Here is a 15,969-nt window from a genome sequence, read left to right on the forward strand (position 1 = left end):
GGGGGTGGGAGAGACAGACAGCACGCTGAGCCAGGTGGGTGCGGGGGGCGCGAAGGGGCTCCCGGACCCACGAGGGCTGGTCGAGCGCACACAGCCTGGACTCCAAGCCCGGTGCGTGCGGCCCCAAGGGGCCAGTCCTTGAACTCGGCTGCCCCCAGAGGGTGAGAAGCCGCTGAGAAAGCGCCCTGTCCCTGCTGAGCACAGCTTCGCCATCTCATTTAATGACCCCCCCTCCCCACGTGGTCTGATGCCATCATGCGGGGGAGGTGGAGTGGCCAGAGGTGGCAGGACAGAAAGCCCGCTCCTCCAGCTGTGAATCAGAAACACCCCTCCCCTCCACGTGGCCCGGCTCCAGCTTCCCTGTGTGTAAGCTGAGGACGGGGGAAGGGGGGCTCCTGTGGGCAGGACTGGGAGGGGCTGGAACGTGGGTGAGGCCTGATCAACAGCAGCTGCTCCTGGAACTGAGTCCATTTCCCTCTCAGCCCCCAAAGTGTCAATACCTGCAAGGAGGCCCGCCATGCTGCGTACTCCCCGCAGCAAAGCCAAGAGATGGAGACTGGGCACCCCCCAGCAAGGCCACCAAGCTAACACCGCTTCCCTAACAAGAGGGCCCAGACCTCCGGAACAGAAACCGCCGGTACCCACCTGGGGCCTGCGTTTCCCATCACAGATGCAATTGCGAATGTCAGCAAACAGTCCTCGGAGCCACCCATCAAGCAAATTTCGGATCTAGCTCGAGGATTTTGCTGACTTCTGAAAGCTGCTTCGACAGAAATTCGACACGGGGTGGGTGCCCCCGCCCCCGCCTGCCTGAACCAATTCACAGCGATGAGAACCAGGCACACGGCTGCAAGAACAATGACCGGGACAGGAGGCAGGTCCCCAAAAAGGCACAGAGTGCCTGCATTGGGAGGGGGCCCAGGTACCACCCCCTGCCCCGGGACGTGACCCCATCGCTGACACCAGGCCTGGTGCTGAGAGGTACCGACCCCTCGCACGTCCTCTGGGATGGTCTTCACAGCCGTTGGCACGAGCTGCAGGAGAGTGAAGGTTCGGACTTGGGCAGGTGCGTTAGCGCGTACAGAAAAGGCTGCCCAGGGGCCAGGCAGATGGGGCTGCCCCACTGTCCGCGCTCTTATGTGTCCACCAAACAGTGCTGTGGTTTTGAGGGAGCCCGAGGCTGAGAGGGGCAAGCGGAGGTGCCCAGAGTAAAAACAAAACTGGGTATATATTGGCATGCACAGCACTTGCCCTGCTCAACACTCCCTCTCTTGATCATCGCAACCCTCTGTCCCCATTTTCCAGATGAGGAAATGGAGGCACAGAGTTAAGCAACCAGCCCCAAACACCAAAAGAGTTATCAGCAGGTGGACACGTGTTCACCGTGAGGGTGAGTATGGTGACAATGTCCGCGGCTAGCGTTCATCCAGGCTCACCAAGTGCTGGCCCCCGGCTACACGCTTCACATTCCTCGCTCGTGGCATCCTTATAGCCCCCGGGGAGTGAGACCTGAGGGTTATCTCCACTGTACAGATGAGGACACGAAGCTCTAAGCAGCAGCACTGGCATCTGAACCAGGCCCTTTGGTGCCACCTGTGCCTTGAATACATGTGGTGCGGGGTGCCCCACTCTAGGCCTGGGGGCTTCCTCGGCCCTGGGGCTGGGGGTGAAGGGCAGGGCAGTCACGGGCCATCGGCAGACGTGCTGCTGGGTTTCCAGGGCAGAGATGCAAGCAGGGGAGAAGAGCTGAGATCCGCTGACGGGCCACCAAGGAACATAAGCTGTTCCCTCAGCGACAGCGCTGCCGTCCCCGGACGAGGCCCGGCCCACGGCTCCACGCAGCCTGGGGAGGGCGGGCTGAGGCGTGAAGGAGCACTGCAGGGCAGGCACTGAGCACACGCCATCTCCTCTGCTAGGAGGGGAGAAGTGCTCCCACTGTGCACGAGTGAACACTGAGGCTGCCCCCTCAGGAGGTTCGCCTCAGCAGACGGTGAGGGCAGCCAGGATCTGAACCCACGACTCAAGCTAAGAAGCAGGCAGCCTCAGGTCAGGGGCCCAGGGCCCAGGCCCAGCCCCACTACCTGGTAGCCATGTGACCTTGGACGTGTCACCCAGCCCCCTGGCCCCACGTGCCTGGCAGTAAATGGAGATCCTGATGGTCCCTTGCACGCTGTGTGGTTGTGAGGATGAAATGAAACCCTGGGGGTAAAGGTCCCCAGGCAGGCTGGGCACCACTGGCGGCCACTGCTGTCACCACTGCCCAGAGCCCAGCACACAGGCTGTCTGGCGGGGCTGCTACCGGACACCCATGGCCCGAGGTACAGGGTGAGGGGGCCCAGGACCATAAGCACTCCAGATCCAGGCCCGTAAATCAAGCAGGGAGAGAACGGGGCCCCAGGCGGCCGTCTCCTGGACACCGCCTCCTCTGGGGCCCCAAGCCCCACGCGCTCCCGGGGCCTAACTCAGCACCGGGCTCCCTCACGGTGTCCTCGGGGCTCAGCTCCATCACTCAGGCTTGGCCCGCCGGGGGCCTCCTCTTGGCTTCCCCTGTCCACGCTGGCTCACAGTGGCCGTCCCTTCTCTGAACACCCGGGATGCCCTCAGAATGCCCGGCCCGAGTCACACAGGTGCTGGCTGGGCAGGGCCAACTCAGGACCCAGCACAAATCCGCAGCTCAGTTGCAGAGTTCCTCTCCCCCCGATCCTTCTAGAACCTCCACCCCAACAGCCGGGCATTGCCCTGCCCGGTCCCCCCAACCCACTGACTCGGCCACCTTTTCGCTGTCGCTCCGTCCACGTCCTCCCTGATTTAGATCCTCTGATTTATTATAATTGTTCCCCTGATGCAGCCTCAATTCCCCTGTGCTCTCTCATTTCGTCACCCTCGCTCATCAAAAACCCACCTCTCCGTCCAGGCTGCACCCACGGTGACTACAGAAAAATAGGCCATTGTCCCAAAGGGTCTCAATTTCTATTCACGAACACAGACCTCAGATGGCCGCGCCACCTCGCTCAGAGTGAACGGCAACATGGTGGGCTCCCCTCTGACCTCTGACCTCCCTGCTGCACGAGGCCTCAGGCCACAGGCCCCCCTCCGCAGGCCCTGCCCGGGATCCTTAGAGGTGGCTCCCTCCCTTCTTGCCAGGCCCTGCTCCCACTCCCGCTTCACAGAGGAGCCCCTGGCACCCCCGTCCCCCGAGGGCAGGGCCCCCGCTGCCCCCCACTGTCTGCAGCAGCTGGGGAATGCAGTGGGCCTTCCACGAACTGCATGACAGAGACAGGAGGGGCCTCCCCCGAACCTGGGTTTCCTTGGCTGTGAATCGTGGTGCTGGCCGGGCCTGGCCCGCATGCTCTCAGTGCAGGGGACACGCGTCAAGCACCCAGCCTGGTGCCCCATGAGTGCTCCCCAAGCACGGGGGCTTCCTGCTCCCTGCGCACGCCCACTGAGCAGTGCCCTCCTGCAAGCAGGGCTCTCACGTGAGATGCTAGCCTCCCCGAGGGTGGGAACCGCTTCCTCTCTTCATATCCACTGAGCAGTGACGATGGCTCTACCTCCAGGGCAGGTGCTTAATAAAGGCAAGAGCCACGGCCTTGAGACGGAGATGCCCACCGAGAGGGTAAGCGCCCAGGCTGCTCTGGGCCAGAGGGAGCGAAGCAGCACTCTGTCCCTGACCTGCCGTGAAGATGGGGAGTCGCTTGGCCTCAGCACGTGTCTCTGTGAAGTAGCTCAGCCCAGGGCCACCACCACCATCACTGCTGAAGCTAACGGTCCCCTTGAGGGTTCTTTGGTGATGTCTCCCGCTGAGCCCCTCCCTGAGTTGGGATCCAAGGGGTGCAGGGCAGAGCCTGGTGGGGCAGCAGGCCCGGCGGTGCTTCCCGCCTCAGGGCTGCCGCAGACAGCACGGAGCAGGCGCCCCAGCCGCGGGGAGCTGGCTGGATCCGAGCGTGTCCCCAGCATGGTGGCTCAGGGCGGGGGAAGGAGCACGGCCTTGCCACCACCCTGCAGTATGACCTGGGACAACTTCTCCCTCCCTCCCTGCGTGTAAACTAGGGTTCATATGCCCTCCACTGTCCTTTCAGCTCTTTAAACCTACAAGGGCCCAAGAGGTCAGCTGAGATTTGGCCCAGAAAGGCTACTGCTGATGGCATCGGGCCAGGAGAGGCAGGGGAAAGAACACGCGTTTAGCTGCAGGCCCACTAGGCTCCCTGTAAACCCACTGGCTGGTGGGGCTGAGGCTGAGCAGGGGGCTGCTCTGACCCCGGGCCCCAGACAGTGAGGGATGGAGCTGGTCAGCCCGACTCTCCGGCCCCCGCCACCCACCCAAGGCCACCGCTCTACAGACCGGTGAAGGCGGCGCCCGGCCCCACCGCTCACCTGGGAAGGCGTTGATGTCGATGACGGCGTGCTGCCCGGTCTGGTTGTTGATGATGATGTCGATCCCAAAGAGCGACACGCCCAGCGCCTGCCGCAGGGCCCGGGACAGCTCCCGGATGACCTCGTCACTCGGCCGCTCGAAGACACCCTCGATCTTGTCCAGCTGCCACACACACACACACACACACACACACACACACACACACACACACGAGTCAGGCCTTGGGTGGGGAGGCTCCACACCTCGTCACACACAGAGACCCCCCAGTGAGGTGGCACAAGCCGGGCCTTACCTGCAGGCAAGAGGCAGGACAGACCCACCAGAGTTGGCACAAGGATGGCCATTTCCAAGTCCTGCCACGGGCTGGGCAGGTGCTGGGTATACAGCGTACGTGACCTCCAGTCCTCATAACCACCAGGGAGGCGAGCGAGCACCATTATCAGCATTTTATACACAGGGGAGCTGAAGCTCAGAGAGGGTCAGGGGCCGGTCCAGGGCCACACAGCTCAGGGCTGGATTTGCACCCAGGCATTTAAGCCTGTAAAACCCAAGCCTCTTAGCAAGGAGGAAGGGGATGGAGAGTCTGTTGTGAACCCAGGAAGACTGTGTGGTTCAGGGAGCCTGTGAGCTGGACCTTGAAGATAGGGAGGATTGAGGGGGGCGGGGGGAAGGGACCCAGGTGAGAGCACAGTGGAAGCAAAGGTGCAGAGGCAGGAACCCACAGGAGAGAGCTGGGAGCAGCTGGAACGGTTAGGGCAGAGGCGGGCAGAGTGGGGAATTTCTGTCAGCATCACCGCACTGGCCCACCATTGCCAGAGCCTCGAGGCTGTGAGGTGATGGGTTCCGTGGACTGGCCTTCATTTACTGGCTGGAACTGGGCAGGGGCGGGTGGTGGTCACAGGGCTCCTGGGTGGGGCTCACAATTCTCCCCTTCCGGATGAGTCGCTAACTCTGGTGTGTCCACACTAACTCATGCTCAGTGGGCTTCCCCAAAGAGTCTACTCTGCTGCACCTGCCCAACTCCTGGGTCCAAGTTCAGCTTCTGGCGAAGCTCCCACAGGGCTCGTGGGGTCGTCCCCTGGACTCCCGCTGACACCGCTCGCTTTCTGCTCTAATCACAGCTGGCCTGGGACAGGCACACAAGTCTTCATGGGCTCAAGCGTGGCCCCTGGCCCGGGCCTCCAAGGAAGTAGAACACCGCCCTGGGAAGGACTGAAGTCCGAGGGATCTGGATTTGAATCCTGACCGTGACTTCCTAGCTCTGTGGTCTTAGGGGGAAGTACTTGGCCTCTGTGTGCGTCAGCCTGCTCATCTGCAAAACAGGGCCAACGAGGCCTCCATCGCAGACTGCTGGGAGGAATCACAAGGTCATTGATGTGATGGGGACAGCACATGCCTGGCTGGAGGAGCCGCTCCACTTGCATTTCAGGGCGTGGACGGCAGCATGTCAGCCGGAACAGGGCTCACGTGTGGTGCTCAGGAGATACCAGAGTCCTACGGACTGTGGGCTCGGGGCCAAAGGGGAAGCACAGGAGCTCATCCATCAGAAATAGAAAAGAAGCTGGGTCAAAAAGCTAAATGGAGAATTACCATGTGACCCAGCAATTCCACCCCAGGTGTGTAACTTGTATGCCACTGTTCATAGCTGCATTATTCACAATAGGCAAACGGTAGAAACAACCCAAATGTCCATCAACAGATGACTGGATAAACAAAATGGGTTACCCACACAATGGAATATTGTTCTCACAATGCTACCACGTGGATGAACCTTGAAAATATCAGGCTATGTGAAAAAAGCCAGACACAATAGGTCACATACTGTACAGTTCCATTAATATGAAAGGTCCAGAATAGGTAAATCCACAGAGACAAAAAAGCAGATTAGTGGTTGCCAGGGGCTGGGAGGAGGGGGAATGAGGAGTGACACTTAATGGGTACAGGATTCTCTTTTGGGTGATGCAAATGCTTTGGAACTAGACAGAGGTGGCAGTTGCACGACATTGTGAATGTACTTAACGCCACTGAACGGTTCACATTAAAACGACTAATGTTAACAAGAAGTGAGGCTGGGTCAGGTGGGCTGGGGACAGAGCCCTGGGCACCCAGGACACATGGTGCTTACCCCCAGCTCAGGAAGCCGAATGGCTGATGGGGAACTTCCAGACACGTGCAGGGCAGGGACCCTACAACCGGGCACCGTCGTGTGCTACTGTGAAAGCCACCTCCACCGGCTCTGCATAGCAGGCGGCGACCCCCAACAGCGCCCATGACCCCGCTGCCTCGGCGTCTCGTCCAGGGGAGATGCTTTCTAAGCGGCTGCGTTAGCTTCGCCGTGACAGGCACCTGCCTGAGCCCAGGTCAGCAGCCTGGCCACTGGTCCTGCGGCCCGGGTCCCTCACCGAGTCAGAGCCCTGGGAGGACGCCTGGCATTGCCCAGTCCCTGCTGCGTGCCCTGAGCCATAGAGGGCCCTGCCGTGTCTTGTTTTCTCACCCCAGGAAACGGGGTAATAAAAACACCCCCGCCGCCACGGGCCTGTGGCTCAGGCCTGGCAGCAAGGGGACCAATGGCCGCTGCTTTGTTACAAAGCCTCGTGACCCCGCTGTTTATAAAAGCACTTTCTCGGCTCAGCTAAGGAATCTCAGAAGTCCTTCTGGAGCCCTTTGATTGTCTGAAACAAGGAGGCGATGGAGGCGGTAAGAGGTGCTCAGGTGGACCCCCCGGGTCCCCCGTCACCAGTCACAGCTGACACTGACTGAGCACCTACGGCACACCCAGCACTGCCATGGTGCTTTTCATCTAGGGGCTCCCTGAACACCACCACCACCCTACAGGGTGGGACGGGGAACCCGAGGCTCAGAGAGGCAATGTCACTTGCCCAAGGCCACACAGCTGGAAGGTTGTGGAGCTTGGGTCTGACCCCAGGCAGTCTCATCAGTGTCACACTCTTAACCAATACCCTGTACCCGTGTCTGCGGGGGCTGCCAGTTGGGTGTGGGAGCTGCGTCCACCCAGGGAGGGAGGAGGGGCTTCAAGGCCAGGGCAGGGCTCCCGGCACCTGCATGAGGCCGAGATGGAGACTGGAGGGACTCCAGCGAGCAGGAGGTTGCTAAGGGGCTTGTCTGGACACCCAGGTCTGGGAATGGACTTGTCTGTGCAGGTGGGCCTGACATCCCGAGGGGAAAGGGGACGGCTGACTGCATTTCCCTTTTCTCTTTCCCACGTTGCCAGCCCTGGGGGAATCCCCACACAGCAGTCATGAGATGAGGGGAAGGGGGAGACGGCAGCGAGGACTAAAGGTGGAGAGAAGGCCCCGCAGTGTCTCCAGGCCGACCTTTCCCACGTGGCAGATGGAGACGCAGGCTGAATGGTAGGTGGGTGATTAGCCAGGAAGGTGACTTTGCTTCTGGCCCTCACAGTGACCCTCTGGCATCAGTTAACAGCCCAGTGGTGACTAGAGCTGCGCTGTGCCAGGGGAGTGGCAGGGACAGCCTCTTGGCAAGTCCGCGGAATGCCAACCCCCTCCAAGAGTCACAGGCCGAATAAGGTCTGAGAGCCTCGCAGGGAAGACGCCCTGCGGAGCTGGGCCAGCCTGAAGTTTCTACAGCTTTTATGAGACCAGAACGTTTTCTAGCACAGAACGCCTATTTACGTCTTATAATGTGCACAGCCAGGCGCTGAGGGGTTCTGTTTAAAATCTGGTTGTTCTCCAAGCATCCTTGACCACAAAGCTTGTTCCCAGGGAATGTCTATTAACATCTGGAGGGACACTGGTGTTCCTTCCAGGTCCCTTCCACGCCTGTGCTCTGTCGAACCCTCAGCACACAGCTGGCTCCTCAAAGGAACCAGAAACAAACAAGAAAAGCACAGGCGGCCTCGGTCGGGGGACAGGAGGCCCGAACCTGGAACGAGGCGGGGTGAGGCCCAGAGGTGGGGGTCTGCTGTGGAGGGGACACTGGCAAACCCTCCGAGCATGGCCAGGACACTGGCAAACCCTCCGAGCATGGCCAGGAGGGGAGCAGGAGAGCTGGCAGAGGGCTCATTTCCGCGGCAGTGGCGGCAGAGACCCCTGGCTCTCAGGACACACGGAGGAACAGCAGAGGGTGGCCCAGTGCTGACTTGTAACTGCTCAGCAATTGCCAGGGAGATAAGAAATCCCAAATTCCCGGAAGACCCAGCTTCGGCATCAGACTAATCTGGGGTCAAACCTCATCTCTGTCCCTGAGTGAGGAGCCCTGTGAATCCGGCTGAGCACAGCCCTCCCGCCTCAGGAAAGTGGGGATGTCTGGCCACCCCTGCAAGGCTGTTTTGGGCCGCAGGGCATCGAGGATGGAGCCTGACACACAGCGACATTCGCTGAACAGCAGTCCCGAGCCCATTACCCACCGTGAACTACCCCAGCAGCCCCAGATGTACACGGCAGGCTCTTAACAAACGCTCACTGGACTCACGTGGGCAAGGAAAGAAAAAGGAAAATTGAGGTGGTGCTGTCTCCTGCTCCCTTTTCTTAAATCAGGCAAAAGGCAGATTAGAAAGCAGGGCTTCAAATTCCTCACGGCTGGGGGGATTTCCTCACGTAGGAGGAGAGTTCGAAAATCATCCACTTGGAGTAGCCTAGCGACGAGCGGGCGTGGCTGTGATGACCACTGGCGCGAAGGCCCGAAGCAAGCAAGGAAGAGGGGTCTCTGGAACCTCCCTGGGCCCCTGGCCTGGGGGGAAGGTCCTGCCACCCTGCCCCGCTGGAGAGCCAAAAGCACCCCACACCCAGCGCTCGGCGGGAGGGACATACCGCGGTCAGGACCGATGACGATTCTGGCTTGGACACGTTGTGGCTGTTGAAGAAGATGGACTCGCGGTCTGAAAAGGCAAAGACAGGAAGAAGCCGGAGTTAGAAGCTCGAGGCGGGGACGGCGATTCCAGCACCCGACACCAGGGGACAGCACCACCCCAGCCATAGGCCACAGTGGCCTTCAGGCTCAGCGTCCAGCGGCAGCCACCTGGGCCTCCCTACCCACCCCAAGAAGACATGACGCCACGGAGGGACGCACGGCCAGGCAGGGCCCCTGTTTCCATTTTTCTTCCTGTATAAAAATGAATGGCTTGATGAGCACACCTCTGCCTCTGCTCTCGTCTTACAGAACCGTACCTGATTTTCCCCAATACCTGCGGCCCCCCCTCCCCAAAGTGTGTCCAGAGTGTCTCACGGACATGGCACCAGAAAGGGGGCTAAGTGACTGGGAAATGCTGCATATGTGAACATCAAAGGCCCAGAGTAAAGAGGTCAACTGATGCCATTTAATCCAGCATCCCCCTCCCGGTTCTGCCCACGGAACGCCTTTTCAGGGTAGCAGTGGAGAAACGGCTAGGCTGCCACTTGGCACCTGAGTGTTTAAAATACAAAAGGTTTTGCTGTTTCCCCACTATTTAAGGAAAAAATAGGAAATCAGAGCATGGGCTTCTGTAGGACCCATCCAAGAAAGCATACAGAGTAATTTCTGTTTGGCTTTGGAAGTTAGCACAGCCCCATGAAATACCCTCCACATCTCCCACCCCCTCCCTCCCTGCTCCCACTGCCCCCTGGGCCCCCTCGGTCCCATGGGGGCGGCCGAGAGGCAGATCAATCCCAAGGTCATTGAGAGTGATGAGCAGGTGGTTTGTTCATTCAGCCCCTGGAGAGTAAAGGCAGGTCAGTCGGTCAGAAACATGTTCTCCAGCAGCTGGAAGTGTGGCGCACAAATGCACGAATCACAAAACCATGAGCCTCGGGGCTGAGATCTAGTAAAGGCCATCATCACACTATGATCCCCCCCCCCCCCAAGAATGGCCTGGGCCACGAGCCCCGACGTGGCCTCAGCAGCCTCTGCTTTAGTCCTTCCTGGCAGGGCGTTATGGCTCCCGTCCCCCAGGACACATTGCTCATCCCTGGGACCCAGGCCCCTAAGCGCCGGCCAGGAAGGGCCCTGGCTGAGCACCGCTGTGTGCCAGGGGCCAGACCGAGAAGGCACCTGCTCTGGCTGCCAACGCCCGCCCTCCCACCTCCAGGATTACAGCGCTGCAACAATCATGCATGAGGAAGTGATTCGGGCGGAGGCTGAGCAGGCAGGCGCTGAGATGTACCTGGCATCTTTCCCGCTAGCGGGGCGTGCAGGCCCCTTGCCGCCCCGGTGTGCCCAACAGTCCTCCTACCGCTCCGACCAGAGCCAGTCCAGACGGGGGGCACGAGAGATGGTCCTGGGGAGGAGCCTGGGGAAAATAAACACCCTGCAGGACTGGTGCCAAGCAGCCCCACCGACCTCGACTCCTGGGCGCCGACAGCCAAGAAGAGTGAGCCTTCGGAGGGTGGCAAGCCCCATGGGCCAGAGCCCGGAGCAGGGCTCGAGCAGCTGGGATGGGCGTTCCGGCCTTCTGCAGGCACTGCCCACCTTCTCAGCCTGTAGCCAAGCCTGGTCCAGTCCTACTGAGCTCAGGGCGCCTCCCACCCACCCTGCGGGACCCAAGGGCAATCGCCAGGACGGCAGAGCAGGCCTGGGGAGAGAAAGGCCACCCAGAGCAGGTGCACACAGCCAAGTTCAGGGAGGCTGGGAAGCCTGCAAGAGCCACAGGGAACACCATGGGTGCTTAGCTAGGCCAGGAAGGGAAGGAAGTGGGCGCTCGGAGGGGTGTACCCAGTGCCCATTGAACGGGACAGACCACGTCACCCAACAGCTTCTTGTGGCAAGATCGAAAGTGTGGACCATTTCAAAGGAGACTCGTTTCTCCTCCTGGCTAACGCTGACCTGGGAGCCCTGGCCAGACGACTGTTCAGCAGGGAGGGGAGAGCTGCTCTTTACTCAGATCCTCCCCATGTGCGGCCTGAGCAAGGGCCGGACAGAGTGGGAGCGGCTTCCGGCCATTTGATGAACCAGGAGACTGTGGAAGCTGAGACGGGTCAGAAAGGGTCAGAGCATCCCTTGGTGCCAGTTTCCTTGGGCAGCTTCAGGATACCGAGTTCCCTAAAGATAAGCCTGGCTGGGCCCTTGCACCTTGATCACAGGTGCACCCTGGATTGGGGGGGCCCATCCCCTCTCTGTTCCTGGACTAGTCCCAAGTCACACGGAGCCCCGTGAAGAACCACCAAGAACGCCCACAGGAGAGGGGAGGCAATAAGAGGGATATGGGTATTTTTGTCCCCAATTTACAGACAAGAAAAAGAGGTTCAAAAGAAGCAGAGTAAGTGACAAGTTTAGCATCCAAATATCCCAGTGAGTCTGAGGTACAGCTGTGAGCTGTGGCCAAGCCTTCTTCAGCTTCATTTGCTTAATCTTCACATCTCTGGCGGGGGGAGATGTGAAGATTTCTTCACATGTCATGGCGCTGCCGACGGTGGCCCAGGTCTCCTCCCAGATCCCATGCAAGCATCAGCTCTGCACAGGGGCCGGCCCCGGCAGCCCTGCCCGAGTGTCTCCCCTCACCCAGCGGTGTCCCAGGACCCACTGTTTCCTCTGGGGTCCCTCATCTGTGCTGCTACAATTCGTCCTTTCATTACTTCTTCCCTGGTGTGTAGTTTCTCCCGCTAGAAGATGAGCACACGAGGGCATGACACTTGGCTGATTATCTAGTTCCCTGCTGGATCCCAGGGCTGAGCGCCTGGCAGGTTCAAGGAAACAGGGCATTTGTTACACCCGAGGGCCTCTCGATGCAAGATCACCAAATCTGGCCCGCCACCTGTGTTTGTAAATAAAGGTTTATTGGAACGCAGCCACGCCCATTCGCTTACATGTTGTCTACAGTGGCTCTCAGGCAACAACAGCAGCATTAAATAATTATGACAGAACTGGAAACATTTACTCTGGACTTTTGCAGAAAAAGCCTGCTGACCCTTGCTCTATGTGGTAAGCGATGTCGTTCCTTTACATACATACCCCTAAGGAAAAAAAGGCCCACATGCAGAGTATAACAAAGGCGCTGTGCCCACAGAGGAAAAGAAACAGAAATAAACCCACCGCACAGAAAGGGGAGCAGAGAAACACGCCCACTGCGACTCTGGAACTAGTGGGGAGAGGGAAGCAGTCTCCCCAAGACCGTGGACCAAGGGCAGAGAACATGTCTTCCTGGGGCTGGCACAGGCCAACCTCAACCCTCTCCGTAAAAACCTGACTTCAGTTCCAGCAAAGACAACTGCAAGAGGCCTGTGGCCGTAAGACACACCTGACTTCAGAGATGCTAACAGGTGAAAACCGAAAGTACATCTGAGAATCAAAAGAACACAGTAGTTGTGGAGGGAAAGCTGGTGTCCTCATCGCCACTGCAGGTCAAAAGAATCCCACTCAAGGAGCCCCCATCTCCCTGCATGGACAGGGGAGGCCGGGGGGCCCGCCACGCAGGGCCATGGGAACCAGAAAGCTGGAAGGGGGCTGGAAAGAAGCCAGAGCCCTGAAGCCCCCTGCTCAATTGGTCCAGCTTAAAGAGCCGCTGTCACACTGTGCTTCTCATCCAGAAAGAGAACACACGTGTGAAAAGAACAATGAGCTGGTGTGATGCCCTGAAGACAGTGGACATAGAGTCAGTTTCGGGGATGGAGGGACGGACACAGTGAAAATCACTCAGCTCGCCTGGGCATAATAAACACTTCTCCGTTAGCTCTGTGTTTCTCCACTGATTTACTCGGCCCCAGCCTGCATATTATGGTAAACTGGCAACCTGGAATGGCCATGAGAAGACACAGATGTGGAGCCCTTGTCCTCAGACACAGAACACAGAGCCCACGCCCAGCCACTAGTGGTTCCCAGATGGAAACTGGCCCAGGCCTTTGCAACCAGGAGAAAAAGGGGAGGAAAAGAGGGACACTTCTCATGTGGAAAGGAAGGAAACCAGGTGGTATATTTCTTTTAGAGATGGAGTGATTTTTGGTAAAATAAATAAAAAGCTATACCTACTCTTCCCTTAATACATTTCGCATAGACTTAAAGAACATATTTTTAAAAATCAGGAAACAATATAAACAGGCTTAAAAAAATATCAGCCCCATCCTGCCCACAACTGATAAGAATGCCTCTTGCCAGTACACAGTCACATACAAAAAGACCCCTCCTGACATCGGTCCCCCACCCCCAGATCATTCCATCAGCCCAGTGGGTAGAGGCAAGGACAAGTGTGAGGACCGGCATGCCCTGCAAGCCCCGCCAGCACTCAGAAGGGCAATGGAAAGAGACATAATTTCCACAGTGTCTGCTCTCTGGGTTGTGTTAATGGGAAGAACGGCTGAGAGAGGACGGGAACAGCTGGACTTCATTCAAGAGGCGTGGCCTGGGGCTTCCCTGGTGGCGCAGTGGTTAAGAATCCGCCTGCCAATGCAGGAGACATGGGTTCCAGCCCTGGTCCGGGAAGATCCCACATGCCGTGGAGCAACTAAGCCTGTGCGCCACAACTACTGAGTCTGCGCTCTAGAGCCCGCGAGCCACAACTACTGAGCCCGCATGCCACAACTACTGAAGCCCGGGCACCTAGAGCCCGTGCTCCGCTACAAGAGAAGCCACTGCAATGAGAAGCCCGTGCACCACAACGAAGAGTAGCCCCTGCTTGCCCCAACTAGAGAAAGCCCGCGCGCAGCAACGAAGACCCAATACAGCCATAAATAAATAAATAAATTTATTAAAAAAAAAAAAAAAAGAGGAGTGGCTTGAAGCCATGAGGAGCGGATGGTGAGAGGCAGTCCCAGCAGACGGATTTTAGGAAGACACATCTGTTTGCTCAGAGGGAAATAACGCAGCCTGGGCATTTCATCTGGTGATGGCGGGTTTCCCGTCCAGAGAGAAACACACAGTGAGTGAGAGCAAACCACACCAGGGCAACCAGACATCCTCCGAGGGGTCCTCTTGGAAGACCGTGCTTATTCCAGAGACACTGCCACTGTTCCAAAGGTTTCCGGAACTTGCCTTAGAGATGCCTCCAGAACCACTAGAACAGTCTTTTAAGCAGCCCCAATACCAGCAAATCCTTGTCTTAGTGTCAGTTTTTGAAACGGCCAAGGGTCACCTGGAGCCGGTGAGCAGCTGAAGAAAAGCTGAGCGCGTGGAGCCCCTCAGCCTCCCTAGAGGACCCCCTCAGATGCCCCGATGCTGGCAGAACCCTGCAAATGCCACCACTGTGTGACATCTGAGGGACACGGAGGACCATCATCCACTGATCCAAAACACGCTCACCGATGCGTTCCTCAGCCCTGTGGGGGACCCGGCAGGCTGACTGTGCCCACTCCTGACCTGCCCGGGGTCCCGCAGCTGGGAAGTCCTGTGCCCTGTGCGCTAACTCCGAAGAGAGCATGCGTCCACCTCAGCGGCTGCAGAAGCAGCAGGGAACTCAGTGTTTCCCAGCTGGGAAAAGGAGACGTGATAAAGCAGCCAGCGCTCTGGTCCTCAAAGTATGAGGGGCCCCTCCCTCCCTATCCCTCCCTGGCTTCGCTGAAGGGACCATCATCCATTCCAGCATGTTCCCTGTGAGCCTCATTATCGCGTGGGGCCCCGGGAAGCGGCCTGGGTGCAGAAAGCTTTCAGGTTCTTCCTGGAATTTATGGCAGTTGAGACAGACGGAGCCCTTACAATGACCTGGCGTGCCCCAAGACCTCTTTACCTACTGGACACAACTCTTCCAACCTTCAGATCACCTCTCCCCGCTCCAGAAACTGGCAGCTAGTGCCGTGCTCCAGCCGTGCCCCTGAGCTCAGGGCATCCAGAGATGGCGCGAGGCTCAGTTACCTGATGTGCCCGCGGAGAAGTTCTTCAGCGAGGGCCTCTGGACCACGGTATAGGACTCGCCGACCACAAACACCTTGTACAGGACGGCGTTGTGGTTGATGAAATTCTGGACCACGCAGGGCAGCTGGATGGCGCTCAGGCCCTCCTGGTTGAACACGATGGCCATCTGGGGAGACAGGGGGCCAAGGGCTTGGTCAGAGTCCACTACCTCCTCAGCCCCAGACACGGGGTGTGTCACCTGTCCAGAGCACTGCCACCAAGGCCCACCCCTGGTCCTGTAGCACAAGCGCTCCCCAAGAAGAGTCTCAAGCCAGGGTGAGTGGAGTGGGACTTGAGAAGAACACCTGGGGATCAATCCACTCCTGCTATGGGGGTTTGGACATCCTGCACCATCAGGGCCGCCATGTAAGGCTGAGCTGGCTGTGCACTGCACAATTCCACTACTCACACTGCACCCAGGGAATGGGACCCCCTGGGTTGTGTACTACTTAACCCTTATGACCTCCTAGAGGTTCCTCCACAAAGTCTTTGGTCGGGGTGGGAGGCGCGGGTGGCACGGCCAGGAAGCGGAAGACAATGGATCAGGGTTTGGGAGGCCTTGGGTCCAAGCCTGCATAACGACAAGCGCTGCCTTTTGAGCACTCATGACACACCTGGCCCTGTTCTAACCACTTTATATGAATCACCTGGTGTTTCCCTCGCAATGTACCCCTGAGGTGGGCACTGACACCACGCCCCTTTTACAGATGAGGAAACTGAGGCCCTGCGGCACTTAGTGGCTGCTGGAAAGTGACAGAGCCCAGAATGGGCTGGGGTCCAACAGCCCCCAGCCTTGCCGTCTTACACACTGAGTGAGCCACACG

The 15,969-nt window shown here is 58.7% G+C and overlaps 1 protein-coding gene across 3 annotated transcripts in view; it reads right to left on the bottom strand.

Annotated features, from left to right (window-relative positions):
• Window positions 1-15,969, bottom strand: part of ITPK1 (inositol-tetrakisphosphate 1-kinase) — a 162,716-nt gene that overhangs the window by 2,166 nt on the left and 144,581 nt on the right. For 2 of the 3 annotated variants that reach the window (XM_057539189.1, XM_057539188.1), the window contains 3 exons: window positions 15,107-15,272; window positions 9,166-9,233; window positions 4,375-4,537 (listed from right to left, as the gene is read on the bottom strand). In XM_057539189.1, the coding sequence (XP_057395172.1) occupies window positions 4,375-4,537; window positions 9,166-9,233; window positions 15,107-15,272 (397 nt within the window). Of the gene's footprint in view, window positions 1-4; window positions 811-4,374; window positions 4,538-9,165; window positions 9,234-15,106; window positions 15,273-15,969 lie in introns of those variants that run through there. The other variant, XM_007184258.2, reaches the window with a different exon arrangement.

The sequence above is a fragment of the Balaenoptera acutorostrata genome (genome assembly GCF_949987535.1).
Source record: "Balaenoptera acutorostrata chromosome 3 unlocalized genomic scaffold, mBalAcu1.1 SUPER_3_unloc_1, whole genome shotgun sequence".
NCBI classification, from domain to species: domain Eukaryota; kingdom Metazoa; phylum Chordata; class Mammalia; order Artiodactyla; family Balaenopteridae; genus Balaenoptera; species Balaenoptera acutorostrata.